The sequence below is a fragment of the Leptidea sinapis genome, chromosome 41 (genome assembly GCF_905404315.1).
Source record: "Leptidea sinapis chromosome 41, ilLepSina1.1, whole genome shotgun sequence".
In the NCBI taxonomy this organism is placed as follows: Eukaryota; Metazoa; Arthropoda; class Insecta; order Lepidoptera; family Pieridae; genus Leptidea; species Leptidea sinapis.
In genome coordinates this window covers 5,118,038-5,141,472 of record NC_066305.1, presented here as the reverse complement: position 1 = coordinate 5,141,472, position 23,435 = coordinate 5,118,038, and the positions used below count along the sequence as shown (strand labels likewise).

The window sequence follows — 23,435 nt, the reverse complement described above, 5'->3', positions numbered from 1 at the left end:
GAATAATGCCCAGTGCTCACACTTATTTTGAGATTAGACATGGATAACCAAGACAGGTTAAATGGTGATTATTTGTAAATATGAGCAAAGAATATATATTAGTACAAGTAGGGAAGTCTCACTGCACAAAATCAATCAAAAAAATAGGGACTCTTGCGGTCTTTTTTTTTTGGAAAAGGAGGACAAACGAGCGTACGGGTCACCTGGTGTTAAGTGATCACCGCCGCCCACACTCTCTTGAACACCAGAGGAATCACAGAAGCGTTGTCGGCCTTTAACAGCCTGGCCACGGGAAATTCGCCGATGCGAATATTCGCGCGGTGCGAACGGCGATTCGTCTAGCGACTGAAATAAACTCGTAGCAATGTACTAATCAAGCCACGCGCAACGGCGACTGGCGTCGCGGTGGGCGAGCAAAACAAAGGCATGAATCAATACGGCAAGAAGAAAGGAAGTGAAGTTGGAAGTCTGGCCATCCACAGCATAAATTTAAGCAACCAAAAACCTTTAACGGCCTTACAAATAAACTTGGTATAAAGTTTATTACTAAGCATAAACGAAGAATATGCAAAATGTTTACAATATCGTTGACAACACTGTTTTACAATGATAATTCTGAAGTTTTCCGAATGACAAGCTGCCTTATGGGCGCTATGGTTACTCTACTCAGCCAAACCATAATAACTTCAAAGAATAGAGTAACATCGAAAAGACTGATTATTATAATTCAAAATGATTGAAAAGAATAAAAAAGACTGATTAAAATGTTCGAAATTCATATACAAGTGAGAAGTTGTTTTTTGATTTACCTAGTTGTAAGGGCATTTAAATAGCTGGTCATATTTTGGGCAAAGATAGTTCCAAATAAATTTAGTTATAAAAATATGATCAGCTAATTAAATATTAAACTTATACATAGGTATATAGATTAATATAGAAGGATATATTACACACCTTAATGTCAAAAAAAAATTTTCAGCGGCACTTAAAATTCTATTTGCATAATTTTTCTTTCTCCAAATCTGGTTGAATATTCATAAGAATATAATTGAAGGTTTCAATACTCATTCTGGTATACTCAAAAAAAATCTGGATATATTCTGTATAAAAAATAAAATAAAAATATATAAACTTACGTCGAACCTCGATCATACGATGTCAATGAGCATTCAGCACCTACTCTGTCGCTCATTGATTAAAATTGCATGAATAGCGATCGACCCCCGAGTCCCGACGCGTCAGTCGAGAACGCTCGGCCTTGCTGTGCGGTTGTGTAACGCGGAGCATATGACTGATCACGTGAGTATATCTGCGGTCGTCGAGAGAACGTGACGATGCTGTACTTCGATGAGTGACTACTGGTGATCTGTATGGTTCTATGAGTTGATGTACAGCATTATGAAATGGTTCTTATCAGAGCTAATATTACGTAATATAAAATAAAATGTTCTTTTCAGAACGAATCTTTCGGCATACGCTTATTACAGTTATTATGCACGATTACTATTTCTACGATCTATACTGCTACGAACGTATTACGTTACAAGCTAGATATTAGACATTTGTATTAATTGATATTATTGGTTGTAGGTACAGCTACACATCGATCTCCAAAGCTTGATTTATTTAAATGTAAATATGAAGCCTTATCTACCATCCAACTGTTCATTATCTTGCAAATATTGAAAAATACAATACCAATAATTATTTTAATTCTGTTGTTAAAGAAAACTGGCCAGGATGGCATCATATTTATACCGATGCGTCAAAACACAAGTCAGAAGATTTTGTAGGAGTATGGGTTTATCATGCCCAATATAATATTGTCCAAAAAATAAAATGCCCATCAGATTTTACTGAATGTCTTGGCATCACCAAATCATTAGAATATGTTTTACTTTGTAAACTTATTAATAGTTTAATTTTATGTGATTCCAAGAGTGCTTTACAGGCTCTTTTGCGATTTTCCTTCAAATCAAAATATTTTTTTCCTATTATAGCAGACATTAGAAGTAATCTTTACGAGTGTTCAACAAAAGGTCTTTCAGTCACTTTTGACTAGATACCTAGCCACTGTGGCATAATAGGCAACGAATCAGCCGACACACTTGCAAATGAAGCTGTGGTGTGTGGTGACAAATTCCCCTTTAAAATATATACTCAGGATTTAGCTGTTCTTTCTGGTCTTTATCTCAGGGCCTCCTGGGGTAAACTCTGGGCAGAAAGTGGCCAATTTAATGGCAAAAATTATTGCGAAATTCAACAAATAATTCCTAACAAGTCATGGTTCTCTGTCATTAAACTTGATAAAATCATTACCACCATATTGATAAGAATGCGCCTTGAACACACCACTTGTCCGGCCCGGCCCACCTTGCAAGGTTTCATATTATAGATAGTCCATAATGCGAATGCGGACATGACTTTGGGGATCTGGATCACTTATTCTTTTCCTGTCCTAAATATGACCGAACTTCTAGATTATAATTATAGATAATTCTTTTTAGACAGTTTGATATCCATCCCTTTCCCCACTTCTATAAAAACCCTCCTGAGTTCTGTTGATCCATCCATCATTGATAGTCCATAATGCGAATGCGGACATGACTTTGGGGATCTGGATCACTTATTCTTTTCCTGTCCTAAATATGACCGAACTTCTAGATTATAATTATAGATAATTCTTTTTAGACAGTTTGATATCCATCCCTTTCCCCACTTCTATAAAAACCCTCCTGAGTTCTGTTGATCCTATATTGTATATTATACTTTCTAGATATATTTATAGCAACAATATTTAATTGTAATAATGTATTCATCTATTTTTTGTATATATTTATTTGCCTTAACATTTATCTTAACCATATCAAATTTCTCATGTTGTACATTTTTGTAACGTGATTTGTTTCCCTACCATAAAATAAATAAAAACACTTTGAAGTAGAACATAATTACAAGAAAATTTGCAATGTGAATCGATGAAAGAAAACTTGAAGCTGGCGGATGCATGGAATGTGCGAGCCAAAGTCTCCAAAAAGGAGTGAAAAAAAATACGATTACGAAGCCCTTGTCATTTGCGTTGTCAGCTGTTGTCACTTGTCATAATTTTGGATTAAATTTTATTTATTTATATTTTAGGTTTTAGCCTTTAGGCGAGTGATACCGTTTCGGAAACCAATTTAATTTTGATGTGGATTAATTTACTAAAACCGTGATATTAAATAGTGTATAAGATAATTATTATTCATCACAGAATCTAGTTCAGTATTACGCTAATCAATAATACGAACACAGTTTCAATAGAAGTTTAATTCATAACGTCCAGTAGGATTATTTTTGCTTTACAACAGATAACGACATTTTTGCAAGAATATAATAAGTTTTTATCTTTAAAAAAACACTTGCAGTGTCAAACAATATAATGATCTGCTTGATAAATTGATAGCTTAAAATCCTCAGTGAAATATCTTAAACTTATAATGGATGCAAATACCACAAACTTTAGCTGTTTACCAAACATCACAGATGTGGAATGGAAATTAGAAGTTGTAGCAAACACACCAGGGATTGCTTCAGATAAACTTATGTATACCATAGTTTTGAAGACAGACAGTGATAATATACACTTTAATTGTAACACACAGCAACTTCAGGACCTAGTGTACAAGTTGAAAGACTTAGTAAGACACTGTGAAAGAGTGAAATCTGAAACTTAACAGGAAAATTGTAACTTTGTGACCTCATTATTCCACTAAGTATTAACAAGTTCTCCTTGTATTATATTATGTATGTGCTAGCCTCTTTGTGAGATTAAATTTATTATTATACTTTTGTATTTAAAAATCTTGTCGAAATAAATTTTATATGAGATGCTGTTGTATCATTGTGATATTTTTTTAGGGAATGTTCTAGGTAATAACTACATAGTATTTAACTACTAGAACAAGCAGTTTAAGAGTTAATTTATTGTAACACATTAATAGTCAAAAAACAACAAATGTTACATACAGAATAGGAACACCACTGGACTGTTTAAAGGAATGTCAATACATTTATCTCATATTGTTCTCCCTCAAGAGTGTGTAATTCACATAATGGATAATCTAAATAAGCCTTTCTAAGTGTTATTTTAATATAAAAACTAGTTTACTATTTAATTTCAACTATAACTGGTGAAGGTGAAATGAAAGTATTAAATAATAAAAGGCAATGAAACAAACTAAATATTGAAAATAACTTTATTTTCATTAGGACATCTAAATAACACAATCACAGATTACTAAACACAAAGAGTATATAAGCTGCATGTTACACCACATCATGCAACTATGACAAATAAAGATTCATATAGTTATCTTAAAATATCACATTTAACTTCACTACGCAACTACAATCAACATTTTATATTTATCAGACTTTTTACACAAGATAATTGGCAAAATATATTGTAGAATGGACAGAAGCATAGAAGTTTGTAGGCCTCATAGTCAGTTGTAAAAGTTACAGATAAAATATGAGTGTCTAAAAATTTGCCCTCATGTATTTCTACATTAAAAAATAATTATAATCATAGCTAAAACTAAACATTTAGAAAAATATTTTTGTCAATAATACACAATGGATGACAAGTTTAATTCTTTAAGAATCTGGGTGAAATTTAATCAAGTTTTCACCTACAGAAACACCAAAACTTATCTACAGCTATTAGTCTATAATATTATGAAGCTATGATAAGAAAACCAAAACCACTCCAAGTTTACCTTAAAAAGACATCAACTACACCTGTGTCATATAAGTGCTCAATTGATTTTTTTACACACAGACTAAAGAAATAGGGCCTCAAGTATGACTCTTTTGTGTAAGGCACACACTAATTAATAACATAACAGCTCCTTTCAATCTGTATTCTATATAATATTATTGATTCAACTAAAGGTAGTAAAAGATTTATAATTCAAAGTAAATTATTAATATTTTCTTTAAATTTCTAAATGTGGTGCTGATTAGTGACACAAATGGTTGTTTTGATAAAATTCACCCAATTCCTTCCTTAAAATTGCTTCAAATACTGAAAAATATTTCATTTTTATAATGTACTTATCCATTCTTACTTAATATTAAGTGACTACACTAATAACACTATTGCATTGAACAGTCCAAACATATTCATGTTACAGAGATCATGTATGTCATAATTGATTGAATACAGTTATTGTGATGATCTCTTTGTAGTATTTAGATTTATAGAAATATAAATTTATAGTATTTTAATACCTACATTATTGAATTGTGGCTTAATTATTAGGCTAGCTAAGTTACAGATATTACTTGATATCAATATAATATATATAAACAAAGCACACAGTGAAAGACCATAATATCATAAGCAATACAAAACAAAAATAGGCTGATAAGCCGATAGATATAATTATCTGGTTACATGGAGTGAAAACTTGAAATAATAAATACAGGTGAGTATAACACAGTTACTGTGCATGTTAATATTAAATAAAACAAGATGAAATAATGGTATATCTAGGTTTCATCATGCTGTGCATAATACATTTATACAGAATACTGAAATGGTATAATATGTAATAAAACAGAGTGCTGTCACAAACACACTTTCTATTAGTTCTGGTAAAAGAGTGTGGAGTAGCAAAAATTACCACATGCCCAAAATAAATACAACAGGCCTCATTTTTGCTTCCTAAAATATCTTCCTTCTTAAATGGTAAGTACATAAATATGTCAAACATTTAAAATCAATTTCATGATGCAGTTTCTTATGAAAAACTGGTGATTTAATATTTTTTAAAAGAATCTTTTGTTAACACATACCTCGGTTTGCCAACTGCATTGTAAAGAAGAGTAATGTTTTTCAGGTGTGTATGAGTATATTATAATTTACAACAATAATAGAGCACCCTCTCTTTCTTCTCTTTTTACATACGCCAACCAAACACATTAACATAATTATCACACATAAATATTTTTTTTACTGTATGAAGCTTGCTGGTTGGTACCCAAAAACGCCACAATCAGTTACCTACATCAAAATATAATGTAAAAGCAGTGAAGACATGATGTTGAAGGAAGTGACAAAATGCTTTTAAAATATTAAACTCTGAAATACGAAATAATTTATATCTGCCAGTAAAAGTTAGCAACCCTACACATATCTGCATAAAAAACCTAGGTATTATTGCACGAAAACTAAGGTCTAAAAAGACCAATTCCTAGACTTAAATAAAATACAATTATGTCAACACATTAGTTGCAAAGTTAAACAATGTAGAAGTATAAACTGTAATAAAAGCTACACAAACTTTTTGTAGTTGTCAAGTAACAACATGTATGTCTAACAATTTTTTAAGTAATAATTTAGGATGACTTGAACATTGAACATAGCCATCGAGTTAACTTTTATATGAACACATTGTACTTTGCTTACTTAATAAGCTACAATATAAAGAATGGATCAGTCGATACTTAGATACGTAATAATTATAATCCAACATGTTTAACGAACAACCGAAAACCATACCAATAAAACTATCTCAATCCACTAAACACTAAACAGGTTTAGCAACGGTGTTGGACTGTTGTGCCTAACCTCAAAATATGATTTACGTACAAAATTTAAATATGTTTGACTTTGACGTAATTTGGGTGTTCAAAGCCGCATAGGCGCGGATACTCCTGAAAGTGGCAAGATTGCTGGTTATGCAATCTGGCAAAATTATTACTTTTTAATTTAGCGAGCGCCAAATATATTTAATTTGTTTTATAATTGGCATGGTCTTCTGGTAACAAATTCTTCAAAAATAAAAGCTAAAATTTTCTAACATAATTTAAAAATTATAAGCATCACATTATTTTAGCATACCTACATAAAAAATATGCTTTGATAAGCATCAAGAAGTAATCCTCCAAGTGACAAATACATTTGGTAGATTTTATTTGTTTTATAAATATTAAGTCAAACAAAACGATCACATAAAATTTAGTTCATTATAATTATTATTCTAAAAACAATCATGTCATAATCACATTATTATCAAACAAAATATTATAAAAATCATATAAAGATACATAAAAAGATATACCTAAATAGAAGAAATGGGTTGCTTCATAATTTAAGAATCAAGACGATTGAGAAATCGTCGAGAACCCAAGAATACGCAATTATTTGCAGTACATGTCTACCTTAGTCATGGATGGCTACTATCAAAATAATTCGGATCAACAGATGATACAGTTGGTCACTTCCAGGTGTACCAATTTCTGAAGGTGTGGCAATGCCCGTTTCACAAAGCTTTTTTTAAGACACATGGTTTTCCACACTGTACCAAACATCCTATTCGGTACAGGTAATGTAAGCCCATGCGCCATGACACTTATCGTCGGGCGGCAAAATGCACACGCTGTTAAGTAGCCGCACGCGACTGTTAAGCTCCATTGAACAAATAATTACGAGAATCCAGGTACATCGATTTCGCATATTCCTGTTAATTTGCCGCGAGATCGATGTAATTTATCCGTGAATCGTCCCGCGATTGTAGTAACCTATATTGTGGCACGCTTGCCCACTTCACGCGGATCGAAAAGATTTCAGCATTTGGGAACACAGATGACTACTGGCGTTTGCCTTTGGTTTAATTCGTAAATGTCCTTTTCGGTTCACCTGAATTTCTTTAAGTTTATTCCCTGACGCAACCAAATAAATAATCATATAGTATGACTAGTTTTATTATGCATTTAGAACAAACAAATCAATATATGCAATGCAAAACTAAGATTTAAGCAAAATATTAGAAAAGCTTTTTAGTTTAAAAAGTTAGTGAAAAAAAGGGCTTTCTAAATATAATAAAATTAAGGCCAAACACTTTCGCTTACCGATTCCATTTTTCAAATTAGTTTAGGGGTTTTGAATGCACGCCTAGTTACGAACACGTTCCGATATTTTAAAATCGACGGACGGACTTTCGAATGTTTCCTCGCTTTCTTTTAAATATATAAACGTTCTAGATACATTTAATTCAATTTGATTCGATTCTGTACGTAAGAATTCCGTACATACAAATATTGGTCGTCCAGGTTTAATAGTACGTTTTTCAGTTCGGAAAATAGTATCGGAATACGTATCTGTGCAGTAGCGCTAAAAATGTAGCAAAGTCATTTTACCGTAGGTATACAATTACATTTTTTCGTCGTTAAAATATATATATAATTTTTAAACAATAGAGATGTCCATATACAACATTTTTTTTTATTAGATGTAGTTTCAAGAGGATAGTTGTAACGTGTAACAATAAAGGCGACAAAAGAATTACATTTAAACCGTATTTTACCATAAACTGTCAAACGTGACGTTAGTATATTAAAGTGAGAAGAATTTAAGGAAAGCCGCAGGCGGTACCGGGTGAGGAGGCAGCGGCCCGCCCGCTTCCTTCAGACGCTCGCGGTATTCTGGGCACTGTAAAAAAAAAATATTATTTTCACATCTAAATAAAGACAATACAGTTTAATGCATTCAATTGAGTTTTGTTTGTTAGTAACCTGTCAGTTATAGCTCGGTAACGAAACATTCACATTTACAAATAAAAGTTTTAAAAATAGCTTCACGCCAATCAATCACATAGCACAATAATATTTGATTAGCGCGAAAATGAGACAACATAATGAATATTACGATCGCAGGTTCCAAATTTAAATGTCATATTATTGTAATAGACTTATGGACTTACTAAGTATATTAATGAATATTAATGAATTTATTAAGAGGTCGTGCACTCTTGGCAACCTTTAGGCCCTATTTTTACATTTACTTTATATTTTACAAGACTTATTAATAAACGCAATGTGAAGCCACTTCAAGTTCAAAATTACTTCTCTCTGTCATGTAATTCTGTAGTGGCAAAGGTGAGATGCAAAAAGTTTTAAATTTGGAATAACTTTACTTCGCGTTTCTTAATAAAGTATAAGTATTGAGAGAATATAGCTATGCACTTAAAAATATTGTGGTAAGTTCTACGCTGCACCTTAATATTAACTAGTTTGGCAGTGCATTTCTTTCCAATAAATCTTTTCATCGGTGCCATTTTTTTGTTTATTTGTTTGTTCGCTGCAAACAAGCAAGGACTATTTCTATTTGAAGTATGTATATTCAATTACCTGGTCAGCAATGCAGGGGTGTCCCAAAGAGCGCCAGAATAAACACTTGCAATGGCGGCACAGGGACAGAGTCTCCGCGTACTGCGCGTCTTCACGTAGTCCATACAACCTGATATGAACGACTGATTAATTAGATTACATTATTAATAAACTACTAGAGACAAAAAATTGGCAGTTTTAAAGACTGCCGATAGAAGTTTTTTTAATGAAAATAAGGGACGAGACGAGCAGGACGTTCAGCTGATGGTAATTGATACGCCCTACCAATTACAATGCAGTGCCGCTCAGGATTCTTGAAAAACCCAAAAAATCTGAGCGGCACTACAATTGCGCTGGTAACATTGAGACATACGATGTTCAGTCTCATTTGCCCAGTAATTTCACTAGCTGCGGCGCCCTTGAGCCCGAAACACAGTAATGTTTACACATTACTGCTTCACGGCAGAAATAGGGCCGTTGTGGCACCCATAATCTAGCCGGCATCCTGTGCAAGGAGCCTCTGATTGGAAAAGTAAAATCTAATGTTTCGTATTACCTTTAATATTAAAATTAATGTTCAAAAACAATTAAATTATTAATTTGAATTTCAATCGATCACACAAAACACTATTTCAACAATGCACAGTAGGTAATACATTATACAGATTGGATTTTTCACTAAATCCATTCAATTTCACTTATAAGATATACACAGCACTAATATTGCACAATACGTCAGCTGTATAGTTACAGATATACTGCTATAGCATTTCGGTGACGTTTGGATAGACTATGACAGCTGTGAATACGTCGAAAAAAATGAGTCTAGAACTAACCTCTATTTTGAGCAATTCACGCACACTAACACAAAGTGTCTTACAAATCGCGAGTGTAAGACGTAGTTGCTCACGTACACTAAACTAATATTCCTGGCCTGTTTTTATCGGGACCTAACAGCAACAGACTCTAAGATTACACCCATCCAAAAATTCTCCAACTATACCTATGTATTTATATTTTTTTTTTAATTATTTATTTATCATGTGCGCCAGTCATGAGCATGTCGGTGACGCGAACCAATAACAATTCCTTGCCAAAAAGTGTTAAAATTTCACTTCATAATGAAGTTCAATTTTCTCTGTAAATGGAACGCCAGCATGGTTTATGAGAGCCAAAAATTAAAAAAAAAGTTCTAAATATCAATTTATAAATAATAATGATAGGTACTGGCCCATTGCTGCTTCAGAATAATTTTAAATTTGTGGAGCTGATGATGCCCAGACATTTATAATTATATGCAAAAAAATACACAGAAACTAGGTTTATTTTTGTGGGATTCCGGGGTCATTTATAATTCCAAACTGATCTCTCTAGTGCCCGACGTACAAGGTCGTGGCCCAGGGCCTATTGTATTCTGGAACTTATTACATGTCGTAAGAGTGTATACTTGCTATATTTTATCTTGTTCTTTTTAGTTTTGTCGATTATAAAACGACAAATTGATTTTTATAATGTAAGGGTATACCTAACGAGTATTTCAAGTTATACTCAATTGATAGTTCCTAAGCACAGCACTGATATTGTCGACTTACTTCCTGAGCTGATGGAAGAGTTTCTTCCAGTCTGGATCCTCGTCAGCCTTGTGCACGGAGTCCACCTGGTGCTTGGAGAAGTGGAAGCTGACCAGCTCGCGCCACACGCGCTGCTCCGAGCACACGGATGCCATCACCGACCACGCTGATGAAGCAGCCTAACACAGCACAATTTAAACAGACGACGAATAAGTTTTTGAAGTAAAACTTCTTTTTATTAAATTTAAAGTTTTGGAGCGATTTGGGAGTTGGATACTTTCGGTTGAAATAAACACTACGAACTATATCCTGTATAATCTGTACGTAGTTTTTGCTATTTTACGCGGCAATACGGGGAAAAAAGTTGTTAGTGAACCCAACTCAAGAACAAGATTGAGTGATATTAATGTATTAAGACATGTAACTATTATTATTAGGAAAAGTGCAGAAGGCCTTCCTAATATACCTGTACAAACGTTGCAATGGATCCTTTAATGTATCCAACCAAATTTCTCTTAGGTGTTTAGGTTTCAATTCCCTGGAATTGCGACCAGCTAAAAATTACGTGTCGAATCTTACGAGAAGTTTATGCTCCATCTGTCTCCCTAGTTTCTGAAACACTAGGGTACTAGGAGAGCATTGATATTGTATAATTCGTTCAATTATTATTAATTATTCTTTAATATTCCTTTTTTGTTTGTAAATTTTCCTTTTGTGTTTCGTCTTATTAGTGTAAGTGGCACTGCCGTGCTTATTGGACAATAAATAAATAAATCAAATATTAAATACGCCCATTGTAAGAAAAAAGTCGTCAAGGACTCTGTGCCATCGTATAAGTATAAGTACTGTTAAGATTTATATACCTATGTATATATATCGAATACGACCCAGCGCTTTGAAAACAGTCCAAATTACGTAACGCTGGAATATTCAATAAAAGTTCCACCTCTTTGACATTGATTCTCTATTGTATTCTACGGTACTTATAAAATATAGGATCTTACATCTAGATCCCTGTGGTCCGCTATCCTCAGCAATATCTCCCGGACGCACTCCTCAGGCATGTCGTGCAACTTGGGAACCACTTCCGGTCCAGGCTGAAAGCAATTTGATTACGACTACTTAACATCTGAAAAGTTATGAACATGCTATGAAGTTATGAACTGGCGCACAATAGATGCAACACTTACATGAAACAAGTGTAACAACCCCAAACATAAATTAAAGAGGGACTTGACAGAAGGACAATGCCTGAGATTGGTCGAGTTAGTAAATCGTTTGTTGGGTAAATTATAGTATAGGGCAATGTATACCAATATGTTCCTATAAGAGGATCCTAAAAATATACATAAATATTTGATTTCATATGAATACACTAATAGGGTGGTCGCCAACAGGATATACAGGGTGTCCCGTAATCAGTGGACCAACGGGATACCCGTGATAGGGGTGGTCATCATCTCTCGAAAACACCAAATTTTACTGTTCTAGGGCCAGTAGTTCAAAAGATATGATTTTTTAAGCATTATTTTGAAAATTCTACCCTTATCAACACAAAAGTTGAAAAAAAATATTTTTTATTTTTATTTTGCCCTGTTTCTTAACTTAAGGTGGCTGAGGAAACATGTGTCTTCACAATTAAATCCATTTTTGTGAATAAATATTGCCAAATTAAAAATTAAAAACCAAAACATGCGCAAATATCAAATAACTAAATTTGCAACGTGATGTTTGAAGCAAGCTAGTGCAAAAAAAATGTATGACAGCCTTGCGGACCATTATTTAAAAAACATCTGCAGTTCATACTGATTCCAAAAAGGTATAACAATATTACATTTTACAAAAAAAATAACTTAATAACCAATTTTAGACTCCAATTGCGAGAAACATTTAAGCGCTATCTATTCTGAGAATTATTTTGTTATCGAGAGAGAGATAACACAATATGCTATCTCTTTCTCGCTCAGGTACCTTTTTCGTTTACGGGGTCCTATTGGCCGACGCCTATGATCCCCACACCCTAATTTTTCAAATTATTCTTAGTTTCATCAGAGACTTGCTCATAGCTCGTAGCTGCACACGTGTTTTTTACTTCGCTACCATTACGACTCTTTTTTTTGGTGACTGACGCTTGAATTGGACCTTGTTTGTCTTTGTGATTTGGATACTGTTTGCCCGGATTTTATAAAATGCCTAATACCTATACTCCTCGTGAATATGCTGAGATGTATTTTATTTACGGTCTGTGTAATGCAAACGCTCGGCAAGCAGCCCGTACGTATCGTGAGCGCTATCCTAATCGCGACCGCTATCCGGATCATCGAATTTTTCTCCGTGTAAATAACGCGTATTTAGAAGGCAGAATTCCCGGAGCTGCAAACAACGTGGGAAGACCTAGAAGAGTCGATGAACTTCAAATACTGGCCGAAGTGACAGAAGAACCTTCTACGAGTGTTCGTCGTATTTCAAGACGTACTGGTATAGCAAAAACAACAGTACATCGCATTTTAAAAAGAAACAGTTTATACCCTTATCATATTCAACGAGTGCAGGCACTATTACCTGCTGATTATCAACGGAGGATAGATTTTTGTGCAGAGATGCTTCGCCGATGCCGACAAGATCCACTATTTTTCAATTCAATATTATGGAGCGATGAATCGTGTTTTAAAAGAGTTGGAGTGTTTAACATTCATAATTTACATGAATGGGCTGTTGTGAATCCACGTATTGTACGAGAAGATAGATTCCAGCACCAGTTTGGAGTCAATTTGTGGGCTGGAATCTTAGATGGTAAACTTATTGGTCCATTTGAGCTCCCACCGAGGCTTAATGGTGCTCGGTACTTGCAATTTTTAAGAAATGACTTAAGTAATTTATTAGCAAATGTACCACAGGAGGTATGTGAGAGGATGTGGTTACAGCATGATGGCGCACCCGCTCATTATTGCAGACAAGTGAGGGAATATTTAAACGAGTCTTACCCAAGTAGGTGGATTGGACGAGGAGGTACAATCCCATGGCCAGCTCGATCACCTGATCTTAATCCATTGGATTATTTTTTATGGGGATATTTTAAAGAATCCGTATATGAAACCGTTAACGATAACGAAAGACAGCTAAGACAAAAACTGAATGTGGTGAGTGAAAAAGTCAAAAATAATGAAAGGGCGTTAAAAAGTTTAAAAAGAAATTTTATAAGAAGATGCCGGCTATGCCTTAGAGTAAGAGGAAGACATTTCGAACATTTATTATAAGAAATAAATAAAAAAATTCTAACTATTTACTTTTGTTTTATTGTAAATTCCGCCAAGAAATTGCTATCTAATGTTGATTTAAAATAATTATTGTCTTTTATTGTTTCACAATAATGATTAATTATACCTTTTTGGAATCAGTATGAACTGCAGATGTTTTTTAAATAATGGTCCGCAAGGCTGTCATACATTTTTTTTGCACTAGCTTGCTTCAAACATCACGTTGCAAATTTAGTTATTTGATATTTGCGCATGTTTTGGTTTTTAATTTTTAATTTGGCAATATTTATTCACAAAAATGGATTTAATTGTGAAGACACATGTTTCCTCAGCCACCTTAAGTTAAGAAACAGGGCAAAATAAAAATAAAAAATATTTTTTTTCAACTTTTGTGTTGATAAGGGTAGAATTTTCAAAATAATGCTTAAAAAATCATATCTTTTGAACTACTGGCCCTAGAACAGTAAAATTTGGTGTTTTCGATAGATGATGACCACCCCTATCACGGGTATCCCGTTGGTCCACTGATTACGGGACACCCTGTATTATGTATAATGTTGAAAAATCGTCTCATTTCTCGTGGTGCTTTTCTCAGGTTTGAGGCATTCATATTTTTAATGAGATAGTATTCTTACGTTAAAAAGGGCGTTAAATTTGAAAAATATAAAATATATTTCTATTTGATGATGAATTATAATCTCTGCGCGCAGAGAATGGGACAGGCTGCCATTTTAGTGACGTCAAGCAGATTCTTCAGAAATCACCAATCAAGAAGTAGTGTTTGCATATTGACGGCTGCCTGCTGACGTCAATGAGAAACAAATATATCAAGGTTGCCTGATCCTTCACACGGTGTTTATATAAACTTGTAATAACATACCTCTTGTATACGTATACTGTTAGCAATACGGTTGATCCTGGCGATAGCGTGGTCGTGGTGGCCCCACAGCGCGCGGGAGCCCAGAGGCCGGCCCCAGCACGCTCGCCTCTCCGCCTCGCGCACCGCTGACAGGCCCACCACCAGAGCACGTAAGGCGTTCAGGTTTTGTTTCGACGTGGCAACTGTTTATTAAAGTCTCAGCCTCACAAATATATCGACTACGAGTCACTTAAGAAACCTCTAGAACGAGCAGTCAAAGAATTTCTCATGAAAACATTTTGTACCAACCAATCAACAACCAGTCGGAGGCTCCTTTGCCCTGTGAAAAGGAGCCGGCTAGACTATGAGTACCAAGACGCCGCCTATTTCCAGCGCGAAGCAGGAATGTTTTTAGCTTTAGTGTTTCGGTCTGAAGGGCGCCGGGTAATTAGTGAAATTACTGAGCAAATGTGACTTAACAACTTATGTCTCAAGGTGACGAGCGAAATTGTAGTGCCGCTCAGAAATTTTGGGTTTTTCAAGAACCCTGGGCGACACTGCATTGTAATGGACAGGGCACATCAATAACTATCAGCTGAACGTCCTGCTGGTCTCGTCCCTTATTGTCACAATAAAACCATGAGTTAAAGGCCTGCAGTAAGGTAGTCATTACGAATTTAATTATTAATTACTTATTGCTTAGACTTCACATGATAGTTAATATTGATAGTTTTCATAATAAGCGGTCATAAAAGCATAATTTACAAGCACCATCAACCGTCACCTTGATCAGCGAGCTGCTCCAGCATAGACAGCAGCAGCTTCTGGGCCGCTCCCGGCAGGTGCGTGAGTCTCTGACCGCAGAGCAGTAACTCCAACAGCGCACAAATGTAGTTGAATCTGCGAACGTCGCGGACAGCCGATGAAAAGTCCAAGCGACGAACCGCTTCCGATAGTCCGTTGAAGCCAGCTATCTGAAAATAAGTTTTAATCAAGGCTCGTTCGCGTCAGGGACGTTTTGATTCCTGCTGCTAATTTCTAACATCGAAATCCACACCACAATATCAAGATTTTTTTATCAAGGTACACACCCACATTTTAAGACTGGCAAAGCTCCTGTGCTGTACTATTAGTGCAAATACTCATGAGAAGCATCGAAAATGGTATATAGAATACGAAAATGGTATGTAGCATGAAAATGGAGGAATCACATTTATTTATTTCAGCCATATTTTGTCTTTTATCCGTCCAAGTGACTTGTTCGCGTTTAATGTAAATCATTTCCACATGGAGGCATCTTGAAAGATTATCAATTATCATATTATAAACGTAAAACGTACAATTTAATGAACGTTGATCTATAGCTAACACTATAAATCAGTTCTGAGGGTAGGTAGATAACTTCACTCACCTCTCGCGTACATTTAATGGTGATGTGGCAATGTGGAGGAACCCTTACAACATCTTCAGAAGCTTTATCATCCTCACCCTCTGCATTCCTGCAATCATGTAAATAAGTAATTCATTAGAGTAAAATTATGTTACTCTCTCCATGAAAAGACCGGCCTACTGATAAGAAAGGTATAGGAAAAGTTTTAGGAATGCCTCATTGTCGTTATAATATTCACAAGCCATTTTTATGATATATTCTTTTATGTTTAAGACTTCTGTAGATGCACATACCCTAATATAAATACACGTCCTACTAAGATACAAAACTAGTTGCTCAACAAACAACATTAAATTCATAAGTGTAGGTCGGTTACAACATTATATTTTATCGCAAGTCTCGGGTTCAGGTCGAGACTGACCGACTTTACTGCTCTATAAATATTCAGCTTTTGTCCTAAATGTAAAAACCTGAGCTTTTACATTATTTTAAGCCAACTATGATGTAAAATGTTTTAATCCTACATAATATTTTTATGCACAGAAAGTTTGGCTTTGTGCGCTCAGTTACTTCTCTCAATCGAATGGTTTTTTTTTTCAATAAATGCGGTGAGACTCCAGCTTTTAACTCCTCGGCTTTGTTGTGGCCAATGTAACTAAATAGATATAGATATTGTAATCATCTTTTCTAAGGGCCATAAACAACTACACCGATAAAGTAACTCTAATACTTGATTGAATTGATTATTTGAGAAACCCCATTAGTCATCAGATTCTAACTTTTGAGGAGATGAAAAAACCCTTCTGTGAAAAAAAATTGTATGACCATGGATGTGTTGTCTATTGAGTTTGAAAGGTTTAAATATTACCTAAAAAATCAATTGATACTTTTTTATAAATATAATATTGTCATTGTCATGAAATAAATAGTGCCTGAAAGTCCTCGACTTAGGCCTTTCTCAAATAAACGAAAAAATAACACGTTTAACAGGTTTGATTAAACCTTATAAATTATTATATTATTTGTTTAACCCATGTTCTCATCTGTTTCACGGTCTGTGACCGGCCATTGGTATATTTTTTCATAGAACTCGACCTGTACTTCTTTATCTTGTGGCAAGTAATTGCTTAATTTTTTTTTAATTTTCCATTTTCTTTTTGATAACAGGCATTTAACCTCCAGGATAAGCTTTATTGCTAGGCAAAACGAGCCTCTCTTTATAAGCACTCTAAAGATTAAAAGAATATTCAACCAGACCGTCAATAAAGTCCCTTACGACCACTACTCCATATCTTTCATGAGAATGACGAAACTAACAATATTGACTGTTATTAAATGATAGCTTTGGTTCTTTGGTTTCTACCAGCCTATTTTACACCGAGCATAGTATTATTTTTTAAGCCTATTATGTCACAGGACGAAGGCAATCAGACCAAATGTTTTTCGCCGTTGAGCTTAGAATCAATGCTGAAACTTCTTTCACTGTCTAGATCCTATCAGTTCGTCATATTTTTCTTTTAAACACGGCGAAGTTTCTATCAACCTGATGAAACTAATTAGAATTATACAACTACATAAGTCAAGGGCCACTGAGGATACCAACAACTACCGACCTATAGCAATTCTACCAGTGTTTAGTAAAATCCTTGAAAAACTAATTCTTATTTAATCTTGGTCTTTCAAAATACAGAGTATTAATATTATGCCAGCAGTTTTTGTGTTGCCATTCTTTTATTTGAGTACCCCATTAGTCACTGACTTAAGAGGTTGGATTAAGACATTTATTCTTCCATAAAGGAATTTCCACTTAAATGGAACTTACAGGCTATTTTATAAAAGTGGGTTACAAAATTGCATCTTAAAGCGTACAGTAAATATAAAGTAATTAAAATAGGCGAACTAGGTAAGTATAGCTTATACACATTTCTAATTTCTAATACAAATATTTTATAAAAATTATAATACTAGTGGGTAGTTTTAAAAAACCATCACGTACTTAAGTAAACCAAATATTCAACTAGCTACAATTCCCTTTCTATCGTATTGACTTGTGGGACTTCTTCCTGAAATGTGTATTTACGGCCATAGAACAGATTTCCGAAAAAAAGTCATTTTGTCAAAAAAACTGCCATGTATTGATTTCTCAAATTATCGATTCAATTAGTTTCTATGCCTAGCTAATTGTATTGTTAGCCCACGACCAAATATATCCTCACTAAGCCTTGAAAATAAATACGCCATCTGCATTATTATCGTCAACAGATACACATAACTTTTCTAATTTCCAACTCCATATAGTTATTGAAGTGCGAGAAAGCGACACGTAACTCTTACATAAACCAGTGGATTACCACTATACGATGTATTAACATCGATGTGTTTTGATCTAGTCATCACATGCAACTATGAGCGTTATTATACCTACATTAAACCAGATTAACTTAATTAGGGATTAAACTACACATGCACACGGCATGAGAGCAAGTTTGGTGGACTTTAGGAGCGAAACTGTTAACAATTTATTATTTTATATGATTTCTCCCACACCTGGGATTTTATAAATAATTTAGTATACAAATGTTGTGATTTTTATTGAGTGCAAATTCTGCTCAGTTTTGTCTTCAATCAATTCGACGCGTGTTTCGCAACTACACGAGGCATGCTCGGGAGATGTTGATGTCTGAAAATTATTATGATGATGAAAAAAATTTATTGAGTTAGGCTTTATTTTGCGGCATTTTACTAGCTGAACCGACAGACGCTGTTCTGTCAATAGAAAAAAAAAATGATGTACCTACCTAAGTATTCGGAAAAAATGTAACGTAAAGCCATCGGAAATGAAAGATTTTATAATACTATGTAGTAATAAAATGATAGGGATTAACATCGTATTTGTTTAAACAAATACTTTAATAGTATTCCGACACCTCCGAAGAATATTGTCAGTGTACATATAAAAACCTAACTGGTGAAAGCAGCATGAAAAAAGGTGCTGTAGTTTTTGAGTATATCGCGAACAGACAAACGCGACGGAGGACTTTGTTTTATAATATGTAGTGATGAGTTCGACAATTATAAGAATGTAACACTAAAATAGAATACAAGACACGAGCTTCCGTGTTGCACATCAAACATTATTATGTACCTAAATATAATCTTGAAACGATTCACACACCAAAACAGCCTCAATAATCTACAAAATAAATGTCATAATCGAATGAAAGTTATTTGCATTTGAGAAGTGCAGGCAGGGATCAAGAAACATTGGTTATGTTTAACTAATGTGTTCCGCCGCCACATTGAAAGCATTTCCTTTACCAATATTCAGATTAGTTTGATGTTTTCACAAAGGAAATCAAGTTAGCGACATTCCCCTTTCTGTCGTATTACACTGTGTTTTTTTGATTTGATCAAAGATACTAATAACGAACACGTTATTAGAGTATCTTTGATCAAATATTATCTTACTTACTTTACTTTAAACACATTTTTTATGAAAATATTGTCATATATAATAATATAGATTTAAAAATTGATAACTTTTTTTTCAAATTTTCATAATTAGAAAAAACAAATTTTTACTGCTCTCCAAAAATTGTAAATTTTCGATTTAAAAAATGTCACCTGTATTTAGTATAGTAATTTTGTGCCTACCTATAATTTAATAAATTTAAACAATTTTATTATATTTGTTATATTAATAGTATTTTTGAATGAATAAATAAATTACAACTAATGTGAATTTTAAACCTATGTATCTTCTTCGTGTGCTGTTATAAACTATTATGTACACATAGTACATAACAAGCAATACCGCCAAATAGACATATTTCATTACCAACCTCCAACATATATTTCTATACGGATGATAGCACTGGTGATGCCGTATAAGGCCCATGCAGCAGCTCCATCGGGAAATCATCGACCAGTGCCGGAAGAAACTTGTGTCTTCTATAGAGTCCTCTTTTGAGCGGGTCGCGGAATGGGGTAAAATGAACATTGTCCTATTAAAGCCCCAGAAGACTTAAGTATTAGCGTTTAAGAACCTCTTGTAATACGATATACTGGGCCGCGATTGCCAATTCCACCCTCACACCTGGAAGCCAAATTGGCTTTGATGAAGCTGGGCGGCATAAATAGAGCACGACAATACTTCAAGCCGGGCCACATTCTAGCGGTCTACAAAGCGCAGTGCACTCCAGTATCAGCTATGACGCCGGATTCCAACTTCACACGACATGCCACAAATAAGGATATCATTCCCTCAATCTGGATGTGTAGTGCGTTTTTTAAGGAACCTTCTTCTACGCACAACTAACCTGTGGAATGAGCTTCCTTGTGCGGTGTTTTCGATACCTTCAAAAAAAGCGCGTAAACCTTTTTAAAAATTCCGACAACGACCACTTGACATCAGGTCAGACCCGTACGCTCGTTTGTCCTCCTCATCCATAAAATAAACTGTAATTTAAGAAAATTTATTGAAGTAAGCGTTACTTTGCGGAAATCCATAATTATCATGAAGACAAATATGGGCGGAATTAACACTCAACAAAACTCAAAACATTTGGACTTAAATTTACCTTTTCGGCGTTGAATTTTTTTTTTACTGTAGCGATGTATAGAAAAATTTAAAAAAAAGGTGCATTTTCCCAATTCTTGTACACCTTTAGGTACGCATCGCCTAGATGTCAATTATTATTATCGATTTAATCTGTAAAAATCCATTTGCATAAGTCCGAACCGTACGTAAACAGATAATACAAAGAAGCAAGGTCGTATCAATACCAGTCATCCGTCGGTGGTCTATAGGAGTCACTGTCATGGAACATTATACCTGAGGACACTGCAATTGCATAATACACACGCGGGGGACCGGTTGCCTTTAGCTACAAATAGAACGTGTTGTCAATGAAGTGCATTCAATGTTTATTACTCAAAGTACTACCACGGACTAGTAAAAAAATAAGGACTCCGTGTCACCTTATATATATATATATATATATATGTATAGCACCAAAACAAGCCGGTAAACGTGTAAATACATAGCCCCACGCACACACTTACACTAATACAAGCCGATCGGCGGCTATTATGAGATGTGTCATCGTCTGTGGCAGATCAGTTTACGTCGCAATAAAAATGTGTAAAAACAATACTATAAAAGTATTTGTGGCCATATGATTATTTAAGGGAGAAAAAATTGTGTAACTAGTATCCCCCGTAACCGCACACACACTAGCATAACGGTGCTTACTCGTCCGTGAGTACTACCCGTTAGTATCACTGGATCTGACGTCGATGACGTCACATCATCGCTTTGTTACGGTGTGCAAATCAAGCATCACTAGGATATTATTATTAATAAATAAACAACTATTTATTTTTTTGTATTACAGATTGATTTTAAGGTGTTGTATTGTGCTTATGATTATTAGTATTGTAATTATGAAAAATTTATGAAAAAATCTGAGTAAAGTAAAAAAAGTATTTATTTTTCAGGAAGTACAATTATAGCGACACAGAACAACAGAAACTACAGAACTATTAACAGCTAAAGTCAAAACGTAATAATTAAAACTTCAAAAACAAAGCAGTGATACCACGAATATATCCCGATATGTACCGAACGGTAATGAAACCGCAAACTGTACTGACACAACAGGACGAGCACGAGGGGGTTAAAGGGGAACAGGAGCCCCCTCCACGTTCCGCATCCAGGGCGGGTCCCTATTTATGGTAATACATTAACAATTTGACAAAAATTACCTTAGGTAGGTATATGTTATTTTATTAAAATTTAAATAAATACATCATGTTTCCATATTTTGTTGTGTTTGGCTATTATAATGAATATTTTAATGTTTATACGTAAATACTGAGAAGTGGTGTCATTCGTTCCGCACGCTGGTTGCGGTAACAAGCGCAAGTTGGTGGGCAATAAAAATGCAATTTGGTGTAATTCGAGTGAAAGTACTGCCATTACTCGCGGTGGTCGATGGAGTAGGTAAATATATTTTAATGTCTGTGTTTGGTAACAGTCTATGTCGTAAATTTATAGTATACTTTAAAAGTAAAAAACTTGTAATAATTAATTCAACGTTATCAAGCACATTCCAGGTGACTTTAGAGAAAAGGGGAGGGGTTTCAGCAAAATCTCAGGACATGTAACGTAGATTCTAAGGATGAAACTAAAACTAGAGAATTAAATAAACATACCAAGTGACACCGAGATTTATCAAGGATGTAGGTATCGGACCATTGACTTTACGGTAATACCCTTTGGGTTAAGAGTGCTGGAGGCGTCATCTCCAGAGAGAATAGAATCACACAACGTCTAAAAATTTTGGTACAAAGAAAATGTCTATAATAGTACATATTGCAGTATGAAATCAAGGCTTTAAGCGCCTTACTATTACTATGTTCAGTGTTATTAATTTTACAATAAGGTATATAGTTTTTAGTATTTTCTTGTTATATTTGGATCAGTACGGAACTCACATACAAGCTTACAAAAGAAAGAATTTGAAAAAATGGCGCACCTTAATGGATTAAAAATGCAATAAACTTTAGCCCAATATAAAAACAAATAAATAACTTGTTTTGGAGCGTTAAGTTATAATCGTATTATCCAGTCGCTGATTAAGTAATCTTATTAAGAGCGAGGTTACCAGCTAGCTAGCAACACTCGAGCGAACAACAGAACGATAATTAGTAGAGTGAGATGAATTTTATGCATAGTTACTAATGAACATACTCAAATAGTTACTTCATTCAATTATTATTCAAGCACATTCAAAGGGTCAATGTATATCTACAAATCGAGGCCTGAGGTTTTTCACATTGGCAGGAAACTGGAGCGTTGATTTGACTATTAACTGCAATTATTTTCATTTAAGGCGAAGAGTAAGCAGAAAACACGCAAACATGATGTTTTTAGACAAGTTTTGTGGTGAAAGTATAGCATTTCGAGCTATGAACACTACTTAATCCTGTTACACATATCCTTAAGTCTTATTTGTAAGTTGCTAATGCTTGCTGTTGGTTATAGTAAACACTGCCGAGCCTTTTTGAACTACCACTTTTCTTTGAAGTTACACAAGTTTTTTGCCATGGCGTGACGCATTTTTTTTGGTACTTCTCTCAGAAAAGTTATTCTTATAGCTTGTACTTTTTTGTGTAGGTTCATTTATTCAGATTAGTAG

General features: G+C 34.4%; 1 protein-coding gene across 2 annotated transcripts in view; it reads right to left on the bottom strand.

Annotated features, from left to right (window-relative positions):
* Positions 1 to 4,224: 4,224 nt before the first annotated feature.
* LOC126976620 (F-box only protein 32) overlaps positions 4,225 to 23,435 on the bottom strand; it is a 30,403-nt gene continuing 11,192 nt past the window's right edge. For both annotated transcript variants that reach the window (XM_050825095.1, XM_050825096.1), the window contains 7 exons: positions 16,255 to 16,342; positions 15,628 to 15,817; positions 14,865 to 15,046; positions 11,732 to 11,824; positions 10,749 to 10,906; positions 9,178 to 9,286; positions 4,225 to 8,479 (listed from right to left, as the gene is read on the bottom strand). In XM_050825095.1, coding sequence (XP_050681052.1) covers positions 8,384 to 8,479; positions 9,178 to 9,286; positions 10,749 to 10,906; positions 11,732 to 11,824; positions 14,865 to 15,046; positions 15,628 to 15,817; positions 16,255 to 16,342 — 916 coding nt within the window. In that variant the 3' untranslated portion in view covers positions 4,225 to 8,383. The remainder of the gene's footprint in view (positions 8,480 to 9,177; positions 9,287 to 10,748; positions 10,907 to 11,731; positions 11,825 to 14,864; positions 15,047 to 15,627; positions 15,818 to 16,254; positions 16,343 to 23,435) is intronic.